General features: G+C 34.5%; 2 protein-coding genes and 1 pseudogene across 6 annotated transcripts in view; all 3 read left to right on the plus strand.

Moving 5' to 3' along the window:
- FAF1 (Fas associated factor 1) overlaps nt 1–21,477 on the plus strand; it is a 460,703-nt gene that overhangs the window by 163,915 nt on the left and 275,311 nt on the right. The gene's annotated exons all lie outside the window — the stretch shown is intronic.
- LOC112642197 (polyadenylate-binding protein-interacting protein 1-like) lies at nt 8,017–9,556 on the plus strand (the record flags this gene model as incomplete). The annotated part of the gene is made up of 1 exon (XM_035699377.2): nt 8,017–9,556. A coding segment is annotated over one exon (909 nt), but the record flags the coding sequence as incomplete, so codon positions are not given.
- LOC112642198 (ATPase inhibitor, mitochondrial-like) lies at nt 9,021–9,556 on the plus strand (annotated as a pseudogene).

A 21,477-nucleotide genomic window follows, 5' to 3' on the forward strand; every position in this document is an offset into this window, starting at 1 on the left:
TTCAGTGTCATATCACACTTTTTCTTTTACTTAAAATTATCCCAGATTTGTATCTGTTTTAAAAAAAACTGGAAAGAAGTATTATAATAAGTAAGTTTAAATTGATATTATGTAGCATGTGGCTGAGTAATTAACTAGGTCTCATTTCAAAGTGACCTGATTCTTTTTGTTGATGGAATATTTGGTATATGGTGGAAGTAATTGGATTACTTGAACCACCCTTTTCATTGGCTCATGCAGTTGGAGTGAAATCTCTGCTTATTTCAGAAATGGTGATCAGAAATGCTTCTTTATATACGTTAATGTTACACTTTAATTTTATCTGAGTTTGGAGGGTAGTCTAGGAAACTGCTTTAAAGCTTTGTTGTAAAAACATGTGATAGAATTTCCAGATATCATATTTGTTAATATGTTGGCTTTATAATTCATTGTAAAAGCAGACTTGTGCCCAAGAATGGCAGAGTAGAAAGTCAAGTTATCATTCTGATTGAAAACAAGTAACAATTAAAATAGTTGCAAACATATTGTAAATAAAATGTGATTCAAAAGAAATTATATACAGATACTGTTTTTGGATACAGATACACAGCTTCTCTTCTTTCTTCTAATTCTAGTTTTTTATTTGTTCTAGATTATAGTTATTCTGTTATGATGAATTGCATGCCAGAGAATCATGTCATGCATCTTCTCTGTATTCACTGTTAAATTTGTTAATATGCATCACTGTAGAAGTTGTGTGTAGGAATATTTGGGACTTGATGGAAGATTTTTTTCTTCTTTCACTGCATTTGATTGATTAAGTTCTATTAGTTTTATAACAATATCACTGAATCCTTCATTTTTATGACCTCAGTTATAGTTCAGGAGCTAATTTCTTTAATGAATTATTAAGATAATTCCTTGAATTTCTATTCTTTGTTTCTATATTCCTCTAGTCTGTATTCTACATAGTTGTCCTATAGTGCTGTATCTAGAATATAAATCTTTTACATCTTTCAGTGATTCCTTATTTCTTATATTCTATTTGATTTGCCCTTCCTTATTTTAGTTTTTCTAGAAAACTCATAATCATCTTTTAATGTTCCATGTAAATATCTATCCTTTCCACTTTTCCTAACCTCCATGGGCCTAAGTTGATTCATTCATTTATTTTAAAACATCTTATTCTTTCTTTGTGTTTCGGAATTTCTTTGTGAATGTTAACTTCTCAAACTCACAGACTAGGTCTTATTCTTCTATAAATTCTCCAAGCACAGTGCTTAGCACAGAGCAGTATCTGTTGAGAAAATAAATGGATCAATAAATGAGCGTATCTATATGTTTGTATGTATATTAAAATATTTATCATAGGAAAATTTAAAAATACACTCAGTAAAGTTTATGTGACCTGCAATATAATTGTTAAATATTTTTTATATATAGACCAAGTTACGGAGTTGGATAAATACTAATTTTTCTGTGTATTTATAAATATTAAAATGCAAAAAGATGCTAAATAAGATAGTTTTTCATGTTATTATCAGGAAGACTCAACAATGTATAAAGGCAGCCACCAACTTTATATCATAGTGACACCTAGTGGTAATTGTATTGGTCTGTTAATATTTTTAGTATGTTATTTATTTGTTTATTTCTACAGTTTTATTTTATTATAAAATCCTTCTAGGTTTTCTTAAATAAATTTAAATAATTATTTTAAGACCTTGATTCTTCTATAAAATACTATCTAGTGTGAAGTAGTATGATCTTGAAGGTAGGAATTATTGTGTCTTTCTATGCCTATAAGATCTAGTACTGGATTTAACCTAACATACAGATATTTGTTCAATAAACTTTGTTGAATCAGTACTGTCAGCAAAACATAGCCTTATTTTCATTTCTGAAATGGAAAAGAGGAAAATAGGTCTGTCATTAGTTTAACCTTTGCTTCATTTTCTTTTCCATTTTTAATCTACTTTCTTAAAGCTGCTTTTATTATATTGGATGGCATTTTAGTTTAAATGAATCAGATTGAGTATGGAAAGAGTTAAAGCATTTAGCAAGTCCATTTTGAGCCTAAAAAGTAGTTTAAGTTATTTCAAATCAGTTTTTTTTCCTGGAATCTATGAACTTCTTTCCAGTCTTGACTCTAAAACTCAGATTGTGTAATTTCTGGCACATGCCTTTACTTCTCTGCGCTCAGACACCCTTTATGAACAATAAACACCATATAAGTGAGGGTTTTTTGTTTGTTATTAATGCATGTGAAAAGAGAAAGAATAGCAATCTTGTTTGCCTTATATGTTGTGAGCATGAAAAGACAAGAGGATAATTAAAAAATTAAATAATTTCCATCCGCAAATTGATGTTTATGGTCTCCGTGACAACAATTGTGCACTCCCCAAATTATCTGTAAGATCATTTCAATATCTAAGTAAGCAGCATCTCAAATTGGGCCTTATTGTGCATAGTTTACTTATATTTATGCATTAGAAATGTATCTTTAACTTAGTTTCACATTTCTAGGTAATATATTTTCAGTAAAAAAAATTTTTTTTTTAAATAGAGGAGTATTTTTCTTTTTTCTCATTCTTAAGTCTCTGCTGTTAGCAGTTTGGTATAGAGTGTAAGGTTGCCATTTTATAAAGTCTTTAAGTTTTATTTAAAAATAGTTTTCCCGGGTAGACCCAGTGGTGCAGCGGTTTAGCGCCGCCTGCAGCCTAGGGCATGATCCTGGAGACCCTGGATCGAGTCCCATGTCAGGCTCTCTGCATGGAGCCTGCTTCTTCCTCTGCCTGTGTCTGTGCCTCTCTTTCTTTCTCTGTGTCCTCTATGAGTAAATAAATAGTCTTTAAAAAATAAATAAAAATAGTTTTCCCCCTCAACTACTTTTATCATTCATGTCATTTTTCTGTTGTCTTATCTTCAAGTCAAAAGATCAGAAGCATATATTTATGTTTTCTAACATACTATTTTGTGCCATTTATCTTTCAGTCTTCTCTTCCTTTGATAATTCCCTATTATCTTCCTTCGAAAGTCTCTCAGATGACTTTTTTCCTTTTTAAAGGAATAAAACACATAGTGATGGCTCTAACAGTAAATAACACTTTACTTTCTTAAAGTCTCATATTTAGCAATTACTGCTGAAAATTAAGACATAAATCCCAAAAGACTTTTGTGTAATCAGAATAATTTTATTATGGATGTTTGTTGATTACTTTGAGTTTAATATTATGCTAAGTTTTCAGATTATGCATAAAATAAGGGAATCCTCATCCCAGAATACTCCATTGTCTTAAACTTTATTTATTTATTTATTTATTTATTTATTTATTTATTTATTTATTTATTTATTTTATGATAGTCACACTGAGAGAGAGAGAGAGAGAGAGAGGCAGAGACATAAGCAGAGACATAGGCAGAGGGAGAAGCAGGCTCCTTGCACCGGGAGTCCGACGTGGGATTCGATCCCGGGTCTCCAGGATCGTGCCCTGGGCCAAAGGCAGGCGCCAAACCGCTGGGCCAGCCAGGGATCCCCTGTCTTAAACTTTAAAGAGGGAAATGTAGATGTGGAAAATAAGGGCTTTTATCTATTCGTTCACTCACTCATTTGTTCATTTTTAAATACAGACACACACACATACATATAACCATATTACTTATTGTACATCAGCCACTCTTCTCACAGTACTACGTTCTTATACAACACTTAAAATAATACCGTGAGGCAGTCATTATTATCCCTGTTCCAAAGACAAATAAACTGAAGCTCGGAGAATTCCTAAATCACAAATTCAGTTTTAAACTGAATCTAGAACTCATGATCTTTCCAATTAAATAATTATTTCTGTTATGAAGTAGGTAGTGGTATAGGAATATTGAAAATTAAGATTCAGCTTTAACTGGTGTCTTGAGAGTATGGGAAGGGAATAAATAGGATTATGAGGGTAATCAGAAAAGATTTCAAAGGGACCAACTTATGAAATATGAACCAAAATATGGTATGTGAACATAGTTGGTGAGTTTATTCTAGGCAAGGAAAGCATGGAAGCAGGAATGATAATGGGGTATCTGGTGGAATAATGAGGTATATTGCAGTCTTGAGCAGGAAGTTGGGGTTACAGTCCAGCTAGTTGAACAATTCACTTCAGTGGAACCTCTTCTTTTCCACTAGTGACAGGTTCATGCTATGCTTCCTTCCCGTGATCCTATCTTAGTTCCTGCCTCTGCCCTTTTATACTCTTTGACCTACTATTTTCACATTACCTTGAGATAGCCAAAAACTATATCCCCACTTTATAGTTGTGAGAACTGACAAAAGAAAATAAGCAACTTACTGATTCATGGAGATTAATGATTGTGGAGGGATCTGTAAAAACTGTCTAGTACAAGTGGCCACAAATTAAGCATTATTTTCCATGTATTTGTCTTAGGGTCTTCTAGCGCATGCTTAAATACTTTTAGCAATGGAACTTATTAATTTTAAGACGTTACTTCAATTGTCCAGCAACTATGAAATTTTATAAATAAAAAATTTTATACACCGACCACATACAAAAAAAGAAGTATCAGTTGTATGTTTTTCCTTATTTTGAGTTGCCACCTGTAAGCTCCATTCCTTTGACCTCACTCTTATTTCAGAGACAGATTTTACAAGTTAAATGTATTTTCTCGACAATTCTTCAGCTATTAAAAGACAGTACTGTTTTTTCTCTCATTTCTTCAGGCTAAACATCTTTAGTTCATTCAACCATTGCATAGAGTTGTATTGAAATTAAAATACATACTGTATGGGAATGCAGTGTATAAATTATGGTGACTATAGTTAACAGTGTTGTATTTATATTTGCAAGAGAGTAGCTTTTAAAAGTTTTCATCACAAGAAAAAATATTATAACTGAGGTAAGTGATATTAACTAAACTTTATGTTGTGCTGCTTATTTTGTAATATACATGTAGATCAAATCATTATGTTGTACACCTTGAACTAATAATTATATCTTAATAAAACTGAAAAATGCATACTATAGATGCTAGTTATTCTTAGTCATATTTGCTGAGACATCACTTTCAGATAACTTTTCTATTTTAGAACTGTGATTCATTTTAGAAGGTCATTGCTGCACATACAGTGTGACACTTACATGAGTGCCCACCTTGGGTTGAGAGACCATAGTTGATCTATCTTCTTCCTTGATTGAAGCATGTCACTTTTTAAAAAGATTTTATTTATTTACTTAGAGAGAGAGAGAGAGAGAGAGAACATAAGCAGAGGAGAGGAGGAGCAGGGGGAGAGGCAGATTCCCTGCTGAGTGTGAAGCCCAACATGGGGCTTGATCCCAGAACCTTGAGATCATGACCCGAGCCATAGTCAGATGTTTAACTGACTGAGTTACCCAGGCACCCCAGAGGCATGTCATTTCCTTTAGTGTAACCTTATATTAGTTTTTCGAACTACTTTTTCATGATGTTTCAGAGTCTCACAGTGAGATGGTGATTGGTATTACTCTATCTCACAAAAAAATAAATATAATCATGTCACTCCTGTGATTGAAAAAAATTTCATGTACCTTATCAACAGGTTAAAAAATAAAAACCAGATGATTATTTCAACAGATATAGAAAACATTTAACAAAATTCAGTGTCCAAAATTCCAAAATTGGAAATAAAAGTAGATTCTTCAACCTGATAAAAAAAATTTATAAAAATTCTACACCTAGAATACTAATGGTAAAAAGATTGAATCTTTTCACCCTAAGATTGAGAACAAGCAAGAATGTTCACTCCTACCACTTCTGTTAACATTGTTATTCAAAGCAACATTGTCATTCAAAAATGACAGAATAATCAATGTAGAAAGGCCCCAAGAATCTACAAAAAAGCTACTAGGAATAATTGAATTTAGCAGACTTATAAGATACAAAGTCAATATACAAAAATCAATGATATTTCTTTACACTGCAATGAACAGTTGGAAACTAAAATTAAAAAAATACTTTTTTACAGTGTCATTTAAAAGACTTAGAGATAAATTTAGCAATAAATATGCAAACAAGACAAATTTAAAAACTAAGCAGAGTATTATATTAATGAATTGTAAGTCTCAATATTGTTAAAATGTCTCTTTTTCTCACATTACTCTATAAAATCAGTATAATACTAATAAAAATTCCAATTTTTTAAAAATAAAATATATTGATGGGTTGATTCTAATACTTAAAATGCAAATGGTATAGAATAGTTAAAACAATTTGAGAAAGAAGAAACTTGGATGTCTCCATACCACATTAAGACTGATTTTAAGACAGTAGCCATGGCAATATCTTTATTTTTTTTGCAAAGAAAGATAGACAGGTAGGTCATTGAGACAGTGTAGGGAATCGAGAAATAGACCCTACATTTACCTGGTCAGCTTTTTACAACTTGCCCAGTTAATTCAACTCTGTGGGGATAGTCTTTTCAACAAATGGACTTCCAAATGCATAATTGGACATCCAAATGAAAAAATACAAAAAACAAAAGTACAAAACAAACAAAAGTAGCAGCAATAGTGGTAGCAGCTTAATCCTTCCACCACATACCAAAATAAACACCAAATAGGGATCCCTGGGTGGCGCAGCGGTTTAGCGCTGGCCTTTGGCCCAGGGCACGATCCTGGAGACCCGGGATCGAATCCCACATTGGGCTCCCAGTACATGGAGCCTGCTTCTCCCTCTGCCTGTTTCTCTGCCAATCTCTCTCTCTCTGTGTGTGACTATCATAAATAAATAAAAATTAAAAAAAAAATAAACACCAAATAATTCACAAACCTAAGTGTAAGAGATGAAACTGTGGAATTTGTGAAAGAAAATATTTGTGACCTTGGGTTATAGGCAAAGATGGTTTGTTTCTTCCCCAAATAGGACACAAAAAGTACAAACTATAAAAGAAAAATTGAAATACTGAACTTCATCAAAATTTATATATACTGCTCTTTGAAAAACCTTCATATTTTTTTAAAAAAAGATTTTATTATTTGAGAGAAAAGAGAGCATGCAAGCAGGGGGAGGGACTGAGGGAGAGGCAGAGAATCTCAAGCAGACTGTGCTGATTTCGGAACCTGATGCACACACAGTGCAATCTCACCATCCTGAGATCATGGCCTGAGCTGAAACCGAGAGTTGGACTCTTAACTGACTGAACCACCCAGGCACCCTGGAAGACATTCATTCTTAAGACAATGTAAAGATAAGCAGAAGGCTTGGAGAAAGTATTTGCAAAACACACCCTTTATAAGGGACTTGTATCCAGAATATCTAAAGAATTCTCAAAACTCAATCTTAAGAAAGAATACTCAATAAAAAATGGGCAAGAGATTCTAACAGAAACTTTAAGAAACTATAGGTAGAAAGCATCATGTGAAAAGGTGTTTAATACCATTAGTTTTTAGGGAAACGCAAACTAAAATCATAATGAGATACAACTAAACACTGTTAGAATGGCTAAATTTAAAAGACTAAATACCAAGGCCTGGCAAGGATGGAAGGAACTTTCATATATTGCCGTTAGGAAAGCAAAATAGTAGGAACACTTTTGAAGACATTTTGATAGAATCTCATCCACAGTGTCAGTATTTACCTGGGGCCACTCCCTAATACCATGCCCACTGTTTCTGTGCCTCCAGCCCCAGAGAAAACCCCAGTGGACTCATGTACCCCTCACGTGGGTGGTCAATGGTAGAAGCCTAGATGACTTCCTTTTACTCTTAAAAGGAAGAAGTGTACTACTGATTGTTGTACTGTGATTAGGGCCCTGCTGGGTCTCTACCTAAATTAAAAGAAAGTATAGCACAGATAAAAAGAGAGACTTCCAAGTCTGTTAGCCTCGATTTGAATCCTTTTAAATTTTAAGTGTATTTCTTTGAACATCTAACATTCCTGGACCCTAGCTTCTTTTTGGCAGAATGGAAAAAGCATCTTCCTTTTTCTGGGTTGTCATGTATATGATCTCAAATAATACAATTAAAAAAGCTTTGTAAATCATAAAAAAAATATTAAATTGAACAGTTTGCAGAGACCCTGAATGGCTGGGTTACAACAGATGATGCTTTGCAAGAACTTGTAGAACTCATCTATCAACAGGCCACATCTATCCCAAATTTCTCTTACATGGGAGCTCGCCTCTGTAATTACCTGTCCCATCATCTGACAATTAGCCCACAGAGTGGCAACTTTCACCAGTTGCTGCTTCAAAGATGTCTAACTGAATATGAAGTTAAAGATCAAGCTGCAAAAGGGGACGAAGTGACTCGGAAACTATTCCACGCGTTTGTCCTCTTCCTGGGAGAACATTACCTTAACCTGGAGATCAAGGGAACAAATGGACAGGTTACAAGAGCAGATATTCTTCAGGTTGGTCTTCAGGAGTTGCTGAATGCCCTCTTTTCTAATCCTATGGATGACAACTTAATTTGTGCGGTAAAATTACTGAAGTTGACAGGGTCAGTTTTGGAAGATGCCTGGAAGGAGAAAGGAAAGAATGATATGGAAGAAATTATTCAGAGAATTGAAAATGTTGTCGTAGATGCAAATTGCAGCAGAGATGTGAAACAGATGCTCTTGAAGCTTGTAGAACTCCCGTCAAGTAACTGGGGTAGAGTCCATGCAACTTCAACATACAGAGAAGCAACACCGGAAAATGATCCTAACTATTTTATGAATGAACCAACATTTTATACCTCTGATGGTGTTCCTTTCACCGCGGCTGATCCAGATTACCAAGAGAAATATCAAGAGTTACTTGAAAGAGAAGACTTTTTTCCAGATTATGAAGAAAATGGGACAGATTTATCAGGGGCTGGTGGTCCATACTTGGATGATATTGATGATGAGATGGACCCAGAGATAGAAGAAGCTTATGAAAAGTTTTGTTTGGAATCAGAGCGTAAGCGAAAACAGTATAGCTAAATTTCAGCGTATCAGTTTTATAAAGCAGTTTAGGTTATGGTGATTTAGCAGAACACAGGAAAACAGGAAAATGTCGCACTTATACCAAATTAAGGATGTTGAGTTATGTTACTAATGTATGCAACTTTAATTTTGTTTAACACTATCTGCCAAAATAAACTTTATTCCCTATAACTTAAAAAAAATTTATGTACTTGGGGTGCACAGCGGGTGTGGCTGGGCATGTGGGGGTGTTAGGGCCCTGCAAACCCGAGGCTTCGGCTCCGAATGGTCAGAGGACCCGGGCTCCACAGGCTCGATCCGGGAGGCAGGTGGGGCCTTTGGAAAGAAAGAGCAAGCTGAAGAGGAACGATACTTCCGAGCACGCACTAGAGAACAACTGGCAGCCTTGAAGAAACACCATGAAGATGTGATCAGTCATCATATAAAGGAGATTGAGCGTCTGCAGAAAGAAATTAAGCGGCACAAGAAGAAAATAAAAAATCTAAAACCTGATGATGATTAAATGCACACAGTTCCCATAGAATGGCTACATATCATCATCCACTTCTATGGAAACATAGTTCTGGTTTTATTATCTGTCTTTGTGCTGCCAACAGATTATAATAAATTGTCGTCAGTGAAAAAAAAAGTAACATGTACTTACCATGTTTTCCATTATCAACATAGACTGTTTATGCTTTTATTCACTATTTCTTGTCTTCTCTTTTAATATCCTCTGCTAATAGATTTTATCTTCTTTGTTTCCCATTCAGTTCTTTACTAGATTTTCTTAAAATCTGTAACAAGTTCCCTATGCCACTCAATATACACGATTAAAATCTGGCACTTAAGAGAAAGCCTTTCAATAGATATTAGTTGCTTAGTTCACCCTTTGTTTATTGAGTCCTGAGATAGAAATTGTTTCTCTCTGTTTATAAAAACTTCATTTCCAGTGTTACAGTAAAATATTTATGAAACACGAAAATATGAAAAGTAATAGTCAATAATTCTGTTTAACTGCAGTCAACATTTTGTTGCATTTATTTCCAGTTTCATTCTATGTCTATTGTATAAATTTATATTTTATAAAATTGATGCTTCATAATCAACTTTTTTTTACTTGTAGCATTATATCATGATCATTTTCCATACTTTAAAATACTCCTGAAGTACAATTTTTAAAGCCTGAACAATGATATATTGGTTGGATCACTTTTTTCCTGCTGTTTGAGTTCCCTCCCATTCCTGATCTTTCACTATAATATGTTTCAGTGAATTTTGTTGAACCTCTGTGATTATTTTTCTTAATATAGATGTCTAGAGGTGCAAGTCTACCTGAGAGGGCACAACCATTTCCATGGTTTAGGCATATTCCACCAAATTATTCATTAGAGAAGTCTTATGGTTTATACTCTTGACAACAGTTTGTGATATTGAAACAAAACTCAAAGGCCTAAACAAAAAGAGCTCAAACTCTAAAACTCTTGTAACAAAAAGCTTCATGACTTTGGGTTTGGCAATAATTTCTTATATGTGATACCAAAAACACAGAAACAAAAGGAGTAAGTGAACTGGACTTCATGAAAATTAAAAACTTGTGTGAATCAAGGATCATATCTACAGAATGAAAGGGCAACCTACAAAATGGTAGAAAATACTTCCAAATCATATATCTGATAAGGGATTAGTATCTGGAATATATAAAGAACTACAGCTCACCAACAATAAAATCCACAAACAATCCAATTAAAATTGTTCCCACCACAAAAAAAGAAGTAATTGTGACCTGATAGAGTTGTTACAATGATAATCAAATTGCAGTATACAGATGTGTCAAATCATACATGTACACCTTAAACTTACACGATGTTATAGGTCAATTATATCTCAATAAAAAATAATTTAAAAAAATAGGCAAAGACTCCACCCCAAAATTGCTAGAATTGATACAGGAATTCAACAAAGTGGCAAGATACAAAATCAGTGTACAGAAGTCAGTTGTATTTCTGTACACTAACAATGAGGCAGAAGAAAGAGAAATCAAGGAATTGATCTGATTTACAATTGTGCCAAAACCCATAAGATACCTAGGAATAAACCTAACCAGAGAGGTAAAAGGATCTATGCTCTGAAAACTGTAGAACACTTATAAAATAAATCAAGGAAGACAGAAATGGAAAAACAGTTCATACTCATGGATTGGAAAAACAAATATTTTTTGTTAAAATGTCTATGCTACTCAAAGCAAACTACACATTCAGTGCAATCTTTATCAAAACACCATAGACATTTTTTATAGAGCTGGAACAAACAATCCTTAAATTTGTATGGAGTCCGAAAAAGAAAAAGACCTCAATTAGCCAAAGGAATGTTGGAAAAGAAAACCAGAACTGGAGGCATCACAATTTCAGACTTGAAGGTGTATTACAAAGCTGTGATCATCAAGATAGTATGGGACTGGCACAAAAATAGACACACGGGTCCGTGGAACAGATAGAGAACCCAGAAATGGACCCTTATTAACTCTATAGTCAACTAATCTTCAACAGAGGAAAGAATGTCAAATGGAAAAAAGTCTCATCAACAAATGGTGTTGGGGAAACTGGACAGTAACATGCAAAAGAATGAAACTGGGCCACTTTATTACTTCATATGCAAGAATAAACTCAAAATGGATGAAAGACCGAAATGTGAGAAAACCATCAAAATCCTAGAGAAGAATGCTGGTAGCAAATCTCTTTGACATTGGCTGCAGCAGCTTTTCTTTTTTCTAGACACATCTCCAAAGGCAAGAGAAACAAAATAAAAAATGAACTATTGGGGCCTTATCAAGATAAAAAGCTTTTGCATGGCAAAGGAAACCGTCAACAAAACTAAAAGGCAACCTATGGAATGGGAGAAGATATGTGCAAATGTCTTATCAGGTAAAAGGCTAGTATCCAAAATCTATAAAGAATTTTTCAGACTCAACACCCAAGAAAAACAGATCCAGTCAAGAAATGGGCAGAAGACGTAAATAGGCATTTCTCGAAAGAAGACATTGAAATGGCCAGCTGGCCAATGCTCAGCATCACTTGGCATCAGGGAAATAAAAATCAAAACCACAGTGAGATACCACTTCACACCTGTCCGAATAGCCAAAATGAACAACTTAGGAAACAATAGATGTTAGTGAGGATGTGGAGAAAGGGAACCTTCTTACACTGTTGATGGGAATTCAAACTGGTGCAGCCCTCTGGAAAACAGTATGAAGGTTTCTCAAAAAGTTTTAAATAGAGCTATTCTATGACCTAGTGATTACATTATTAGGTATTTGTCTAAAGGTTACAAATACAGAGATTCAAAGGGGCACATGCAACCCAGTGTTTATAGCAGTAGTTTCCACAATAGCCAAAATATGGAAAGAGCCCAGATGTCCATTGATAGATGAATGGATAAAGAAGGTGTGTGTGTGTGTGTGTGTATACACAATGTATATACAATTGTATATATATAATGTGTATATATAATGGAATATTACTCAGCCATCAAAAAAGAATGAAATCTCACCATTTGCAACGATATGGATGGAACTAGAGGATATTATGCTAAATGAAATAAGTCAGAGAAAGACAAATACCATTATGCATTCACTCATATGTGAAACTTAAGACAAAGCAGATGAACATAAGGAAAGGGAAGGCAAAATAAAATAACATGAAAACAGAGAGGGAGACCAACCATAAGACTCTTAACTCTGGGAAACAAACAGAGGGTTGCTGGAGGGAAGGTAGATGGGGGGATGGAACAATTGGGTAATGGGCATTAAGGAGAGCACTTGAAGTAATGAGCATTGGGTGTTGTATGCAACTGATGAACCACTGGATTCTACCCCTGAAACTAATAATGCAGTATATGTTAATTAAATTGAATTTAAATAAAAAATTTAATAAAAAATTAAGTTAGGAATAAATAAAAATGAAAACAGAAAGAAATAGGCAAAGGACTTGTAGAGATTTCTCCCAAGAAGATGTACAGATGACCAGCAAGCACATGAAAATAGGTTGAACATCGTGAATCATTAGGGAAATGCAAATCAAAATCAAAATGAGATACCACTTCACACCTATCAGGATTATTATTATCAAAACAGTAGGGAAAAACAAGAGTTGGTAAGGACATGGAGAATTTGGAACCCTTGTTCATTGCTGGTAGGAGTATAAAATGATGAAGCCACCGAGGAAACGGTATGGCGACTCCTTGAAAAATTAAACATGGATTTACAATATAATATATTAATCCCACTTCTGAGTATATACCCAAAAGAAATAAAACCAGGGACATTTACAGAAGAACACAAGAAGTAGAAACATCCTAGGATGCTTGGGTGGTTTAGTCAGTTAGGCATCTGACTCTTGACTTTGCTCAGGTCATGATCGTGTGATCAAGCCCTTTGTTGGGCTCTGCTCTGTGGGGAATCTGAGATTCTCTCCCTCTGCCCCTTCCCCTCACGCAATGTGCTTGCTCTCTCTCACACTCCCTCTCAAATATTAAAAAAAATAAAAAATAAAAAGCAAAAGCATCCCAAGGGACCATTGGTTGATAAATGGATAGACAAAATGTGATATATACATGCAATAAGATATTCAGCCTTAAAAATGAATGAAATTTTGCAGTATTCTACAACATGGATGACAATTGAAGACATGCTAAATGAAATAAGCCAAACACGAAAGGACAAATATGTATTATTCCACTTATAGGAAGTACTGATAATAGTCAAATTCTAACAAGTAGAATAGTGGTTACCGGTGGTGGGGTGGGGTGGGGTTGGAATGGGGAGTTATTGTTTAATGGGCACAGAGTTACAGTTTGGGGTGATGGGTATGTTCTGGACATGGATAGTGGTGAAAAGAAAAAAAAGAGCTTTGCTAGTTTGGAAATAAATGATATCTTTTGATTTCAATTCACCATTCTTTCACTACTAATGAGTTAATAATTCACCAGGTTTATTGGCTCTTTTATATGTGAGTTTATATGTTTCTACGGACTTAAAAATTTTTATTTATAAGACAATAAATGAGATTATCATTTCATTATCTGTTTTGTAGATCTTTTCCCAATTTACATTTTTATTTTATTGTGCTTTTGGAGAGAAGGAAGTTTTTTTTTTTTTTTTAAATATTTTTTTCTTTATTTATTTATGATAGTCACACACAGAGAGAGAGAGAGAGGCAGAGACACAGGCAGAGGGAGAAGCAGGCTCCATGCACCGGGAGCCCGACGTGGGATTCGATCCTGGGTCTCCAGGATCGCGCCCTGGGCCAAAGGCAGGCACCAAACCGCTGCACCACCCAGGGATCCCGAGAAGGAAGTTTTTTATTTTGATGTTATTGAACTTCTTTGTAGCTTTTCCTTTTATGCTTGTAATTAGGGATCCCTTTCCATTATGATTTATTCAGCTTTTGGATTCTTCAGAGTGCTAAACTTAATGCCTTACACTTAATAGAAACAACATGGATATGAGGTTTTAGATCTGGAAGCCCTTAGAGGCCATTTAGTTTAGCTGCTTTTTATTTTACAGATACGAAAACTTAAAACTCAGGAGGCTGCTCTGCTGTGGTCCCATAGTAGTTAGTAGACCCCACAATAGACGGTGAATGTCTTTTGATGTTCAGTCCAGTCTGTTTTCCACTAAACCTAAAACAATTTTCTTGTATGAATGGCAAACACAGAGTGTCTTTATTCAGGCAAAGGCTCTATAGTACAAGAAGCAGAGAGGTAAATAGCAAATAGTCACATGAAAATTACTTGATAATCCTTATTGACCAGTATGCTTCATAGATGACTAGAAATTTTGCTCCCTAAAAACTTATTTTATTTTTTTAAAAGATTTTATTTATTTATTAATGAGAGACACACAGAGAGAGGCAGAGACATAGGCAGAAGGAGAAGCAGGCTCCCTGCAGGGAGCCTGACATGGGACTTGATCTCAGGACCCTGGGGTCACACCCTGAGCCAAAGGCAGACACTCAACCACTGAGCTCCCCAGGTGTCCCAGAAACTTATTTTAAATACATCTCTTTCTTATTAATTATAACCTTTAGGTTTCTTTCAACATTCAGGGAACATTGATGTTTGCGGGAAAATAAGGACTTATGCCTTTTAATCTCACAGACACAACATTAGCTTTTAAAGTAGTCTGATAGAGTGTTTATATGCATTATTAGGTGTAATTTCAAGTTCTTGTAGGACGCAGTGACACAGTATAAGTAACCTCATAAAGATGAGCAGCATTTTCTAGATCCTTTTGTCTCAGAACCCCTAAATATCCACATGTCTATTATTATTTTGATAATTATATTTGTTATATTAATGATATTTTTGTTCAGATTTATATGTTTGAGCAGCAAGTTATGCAGGAACTGCATCTTTGAATCTGTGAGGACAGAATGTGGTATAGAGGGAGAAGCAATGGAGCATTGCCTTGTAGTCTTTGCCATTAAAGTCCTACTTGTTCTTGGGGAAGTCATATTTCAAAGCAGTTTTATTTATTTATTTATTTTTTAAAGATTTTATTTATTTATGAGAGAGAGAGAGAGAAGCAGAGACACAGGCAGGGCGAGAAGCAAGCTCCATGCAGGGAGCCTGACGTGGGACTTGATCATGGGTCTCCAGGATCATGACCTGGGCCAAAGGTGGCACTAAACCACTGAGCCACCCGGTCTGCCCATCAGAGCAGTTTTAAACAGCCTCTGAGATGGGTTCTTTCTAGTCTTTTTTTTTTTTTTTTTTTTTTATGATAGGCACACAGTGAGAGAGAGAGAGAGGCAGAGACACAGGCAGAGGGAGAAGCAGGCTCCATGCACCGGGAGCCTGACGTGGGATTCGATCCTGGGTCTCCAGGATCGCGCCCTGGGCCAAAGGCAGGCGCCAAACCGCTGCGCCACCCAGGGATCCCGGTTCTTTCTAGTCTTAAAAGTCTAATGTGCTTCTTCTTCTGATACAGAATCTTAATCTGATTTTCCTCAAAATAATAGCTTTCATAGTTCGAGTGAATATTTGTAGGCATAATAGCTTAAAATGTTTGAAATAATGAAGTGATTGGAATTACTAAAAGATTTCTGACTTACAAAAATACCAAGGAAATAAAGGGGAAAGATATTAAGTTTTGAGGATTGTGCTTGGGAAAAATGTGATTTATTATCAGACATTTTTGTTTATCTGACATTATCAGATATTTTTGTTTCTTTTGGGTGATGGGTTTGATTTCCTTATTGTGTCTACTGAAACAGGCTAATCATTTTTCCTTTGGGGGCAGTTTTAACTTTTTGGCGCCACCTTGTGTTGTCATTTTTCAACTTTAATAAATGGCAACAGGTAGCATTACAAGTGTCATTAATATGAAATGTATTCATAGCTTTTTAAAAAATTAATGTGGAATTTGAGGCCCAGAGAAGGCCTATAATTTACTTTAATAATAGTTACTTAGTGATCAAACTGGGATAATGCTTTTTATCCTAGTGATCATAGCATTGCAAAAATATGCTGTATTCTACTTGGATATGTTAATACAGTCCCAGTATCCAATTTTCACTACACATTTTCCTATGTAAGAGGAAATAATCGGAATGTATTAACAACCATGTTTTAATTTGTTTTGTATTGATAGAATCCACTTTTTCTTCCTCCCATATTTAGTTGCCTTTACAAATTATAAGGTTTAAAACTACATATTCCTTCCAAATGACCTTGAAAGAAAGTAAATTCTGTAGACAGTATATTTGTTAAAACTTTGGAATCTGAAGGAAGATAAAAACAACTATATAAAATATCTGTTTATTAGGTATTTAAATGGCAAATAAAGTGTTTATAAATCTATTTATAGTTTATTATAGTGCAGCAGACTAAATGACCTCTTGCCAATTATTTCTCTGTTGACCAGGCCAAAATCTGTTTAGACTGATTGCTGACTAATGTTTGAGGTAGTCTTTTTTTTCTTTCCTTTTTTTTTTTTTTTTTTTTAGCTTTGTTTTCACAGAAACTGGAAAACTAGAGAAATGTTGCTGTTAAAACAAAAAAAAAAACAAAATGCAGTGCCTAGGTGGCTCAGTCAGTTGAGTGTTTGACTCTTGATTTTGGTTCAGGTCATGATCTTATTCTTAGGGTCCTGGGATTGAGCTCTGCATTAGGCTCTGTGCTCAGCAGGGAGCCTGCTTGAGAATCTCTCCTCCTTCTACTGACCTTCCCCCCACTCTCATGTTGTGTGTATGTGTCACTCTCTCAAATAAATCAATCTTTTTAAAAAAGAAAATGGGATGCTTTGGGTGGCTCAGCGGTTGAGCGGCTGCCTTCCGCTCAGGGTGTGATCCCAGAGTCCTGGGATCGAGTCCCCACATCTGGCTCCCTGCAAGGAGCCTGCTTCTCCCTCTGTCTATGTCTCTCCCTCTCTTTCATGAATAAATAAATCTTTAAAAAAAGTAAAGATAATTGTACTTGTAGCAGTATTTGTAAAATCCTTATTGATGTATAGAACAAATTATTAGATGAAATAATTTATGGTTCATGTTAATATAAAACCACATGAATACAAATCATAATTTCCAATGTAAAGGTAAGCACTAATTTATAAAACAGAATTAATATGCCTAATAGTAGCTGAATATGCTTTCATGAGTTACACCTCTGGTTAGTTTTTATGAAACTTTTTTCAAACCTACGAAAACATTGGGATTTTTGTTGGCAGTAACTTTGAGAAATAAAAATTATAAGAATTTCTATTTCTGCCCCTGGAGGAATAACTGGTGTGGTGCCCACTGAAAGTACCCATAACACTGGACAAAATATATGAAACAACTATCTTTAGGTATTGGACAACAGGCAATGTAATAGGGCTATGATCCCTGCATAATGGGAAATAAATAGGTCAGCTCAATAGTTTCCTCTGATTTCTGCGTAAAGGAAATTTCTAGACCATTGTTTACAGAAAGGGAACTCAAGCAGTACCTAACAGTCTTGTTGAGATGGGGAAAAAAAAAAAAAAAGCTCAGAGATCCATGATGCTGAGATGACTGGAGTCTTCTGGGCAGAATATTAGAGAGAAGAGAGCTGCAGGAGTAAAACTCCAGGAGTCTGGATTGTGCTCCCCTCAAATCTTCAGCTGAATAGTAATCTGCACTAAGTTGAACAATTCCTTGAGCTCACGGGTAAGGTTAGGAGACTATTAATTTCCTTCCAGCCAGAGGAGACACTGTTAAACATATAGGACAGTTAGTAGAGGCTCCAGAGGAATATTTTCTGTGTTAGTAATTAAAACTGAGAAATTTTAAAAATATTGAATAATTAGTAAATAACAAAAGAGAAGTCATTACATGTTGATATAAATATAATTCTTCATGAAAAATAATTAATTTTCCCAAAAAGGGAGCATTGTTTTACATTTTTTGAAAATTTTCAATGTCTACTTATTATAGAAGACAGCTTGATTCTTAGATCTGCTACTTTATTCATTCTGTCGCAATATTTCTATTGGAGTATGTGAAGAAAATGGTGTCACCGATGTATAATTAGAGAAAAGAGAAGTATCATAATAGCCTTTTCAGATAATATTCTTATTGCTTTACTTGATATTCTTATTTGCTACTACAACCAAAACCTGGGGAGTGATAATTTCTTAAAGGTTAGTGGCAATGTAAAATCTGAAACCACATCAGCAGAATTTTGGTATTGTTGTATTAAAATTCACTGGAATATTCAGTTTTAGTGTATGATTTTCTAAAATCTATGAAATAGTCATTTGGAAAATATTGGTTCACTTAGACCAACCAAGTATTAGTAGATGGCATTATATCAGTAAATCACATTTGTTAATATCACTGATCTCACAGAAAAGTATTTTAAGTATGGGGAAGTTGTAGAGCTCATAATGATACATACAAATTTTTTAAAAATTTGCAATTTAGTTTGAACGCTCAAATTTTGTCATTGACAGAAAATTGTCATTTGTTTTCCTTGAATTGATGGGCTTAGTTTTTTCCTTTTTAAGAAAATGTCAAGTCTGAATAACATGGCATGATGTCATTTGCTTAAGTAAAAATGGTGTTCTGTGAAAAAAGTTTGGTTCACACTGTAAACATGTCCTTTTCCTCAGAAAAACCATTTACTTTAGTATGTAGCAGAAATGCCTTATGAGTACTTCCAATTTCATCATACATAATATTAAAAGCACCAAGATTTAATAAAAAATATTTTTTGTTATTTCATGGCTTTTTTTAAATGCAAGTATTTTGTGGTTAAGGATACAATACAGTGACTACAATGTCTACTAGTTCAGCTTAGCATCACTACTTTTAATTTTTTATTATTTATTTATTTTGAGAGAGAGCAAGAGCAGGGAGCAAGGGCAGAGGAAGAGAGTTGTTAAGCAGACAGTGGGTGGAACATGGAGCCCAACATAGGGTTCAATCTCATGACCCTAAGATCACAATCTGAACCAAAACCAAGAGTTGGATGTTTAACTGACTGTGCCACTGGGTGTCCCTACTTTTCTTTTTTTTTTTAAGATTTTATTTATTTAGAGATCATGCAAGTGAAGGAAGGAGCAGAGGGAGAGGGAGAAAGAAAATCTCAAGCAGACTCTGCACTGCGTGAGGAGCCTGACATGGGGCTTGAACTCATGACCCTGAAATCATGACCTGAGGCAAAATCCAGTGTCAGACACTTAACCAACTAAGTCACCCAGGTGCTCCTTAGCATCACTACTTTGATTTGTGGTAGAGTACCAGCAGTTTTACTTAGCATTATTTCTGTACAATCAGTCTCAAGAAATCCCTGGAGTCTGTGAACTATACTTTTGAGAATTGCTGCTTTAGATCTACCCTAAAAAGTGTTGTAAAGGAGTCTAAAAAGGATCAATCTGATATGTGTAAAAATTGAAGGCCTGTCAGAATAAACTTCTACACTCTTCAAAGGCAAACCACTAAATATAGACACTCATTGATGTAATTTTCATAATGAATGATATTTAGTCAAAAACTAGTAGACATGAGAAGTAGCCAAATGTAACCCATAACCTGAAGAAAAATTTTAAAATAAAAGTACATCAATGGCAAAAATGATAGAATTAGGAGATGAAGATTTAAAAGCAATTTTATAACTATTCTTAAGAGTTTAAAGGAAATCTAGAATGCAATGAGGAAAGAAATGAAAAATACTGAAAATTGTCCAAATGGAGATCCCAGAATTAAAATATAACATCTGCAAAAAAGAAAATTTACCCAAAAGGAGTTGAGAGGTTAGATACTGGTGAAGAAAAGATCAATGAACTTGAAGACATAGCAATAAAAAATTGCAAAGTGAAGTACACACAGCAAAAAAATATTTTCTATTTGTGTTTTTGTTGTGTGTAGGAGTAGGGGTGGGTGTGGAATGTTGTGTGAGTGACTCTTGGGGTACATAGAGAGTAGTCTAATGTATGTGTGGTTAAAGTTCCTAAACTAGAGGGACTAGTTAGAAAGGGGGAAATTTAAAAGAAATAACAGAAAAATACCCAAATTTCATGAAAAATATATACTCACAAGTATAAGCAGCTTGTGACTCCATCACGAGTAACTCAAAGGAAACCATATCAAGGCATATCATAATAAAATTGCTAAAAATGAGTAGTACAAAAAATTTTAAAGTAGAGGTGAGAAAACAGACACATTGCACATAGGAAAACACTTAAAAATAATGACTGTAGACTTCTTATCAGTGGTGCAAGCCCAGAGATAATCAGTGATAGTTTTAAGTGCTAAAGAAATAAAATATTAATGCTATATCCAACAAAAGTATCTTTCAGAAATGAAGACTTAAATAATTTTTCCCTCAAAAGTTACAAGAAATGTTAGAGGAAGTTCCTTAGGTTGAAAAAAAAACAACAGGTGGAAAATTAGATGAACACAAATAAATGAAGAACACCAGACATTGTAAATATTTGGGTACATATGAAACTTTTTTTTATTTTCAAATTTTAAAAAAGATTGACATTTGAAAAGTGAAAGTAATTGCAGTATATTGGGTTTATGATTTAGATAGAAGTAAATGTATGAAAACAATACCACAAAGAATAGGAAAGGAGAATATGAGTATACTTTTGTAAGACAAGTCCTATATTATTTGAAAGCAGACTGTGTGAAGTTAAAAATGCATATTGGGGCACTTGGGTGACTCGGTTAAGCGTCTGACTCTTGATCTCAGAGTCATGAGTTCAAACCCTGTGTTGGGCTCCCCACTGGGCGTGGAGTGTACTTAAAAAATAAATAAAAATTCAAATTGTAAACCCAAGAGCAATCACTGAAAACATTGAAATGCAGATTATAGTTATTAAGTCAAGGGCTAAAATGAAATGGAAAACCTAAAAATAATAAATTCAAATGAAGGTAGAAAGCGACCATGAAAAATAAGATAGGATGAATAGAAAATAATAGGACCATAGCTATAATTAATATAAATATATATATTTTTTTTTTTTTTTAGATTTTATTCACTTATTTTAGAGAGAGTATGCACATGTGCATGCACATCTGGGGAGAGGCAGAATCTTCGGGAAAG

Source organism: Canis lupus, chromosome 15, assembly GCF_003254725.2.
Source record: "Canis lupus dingo isolate Sandy chromosome 15, ASM325472v2, whole genome shotgun sequence".
Lineage (NCBI taxonomy): Eukaryota > Metazoa > Chordata > Mammalia > Carnivora > Canidae > Canis > Canis lupus.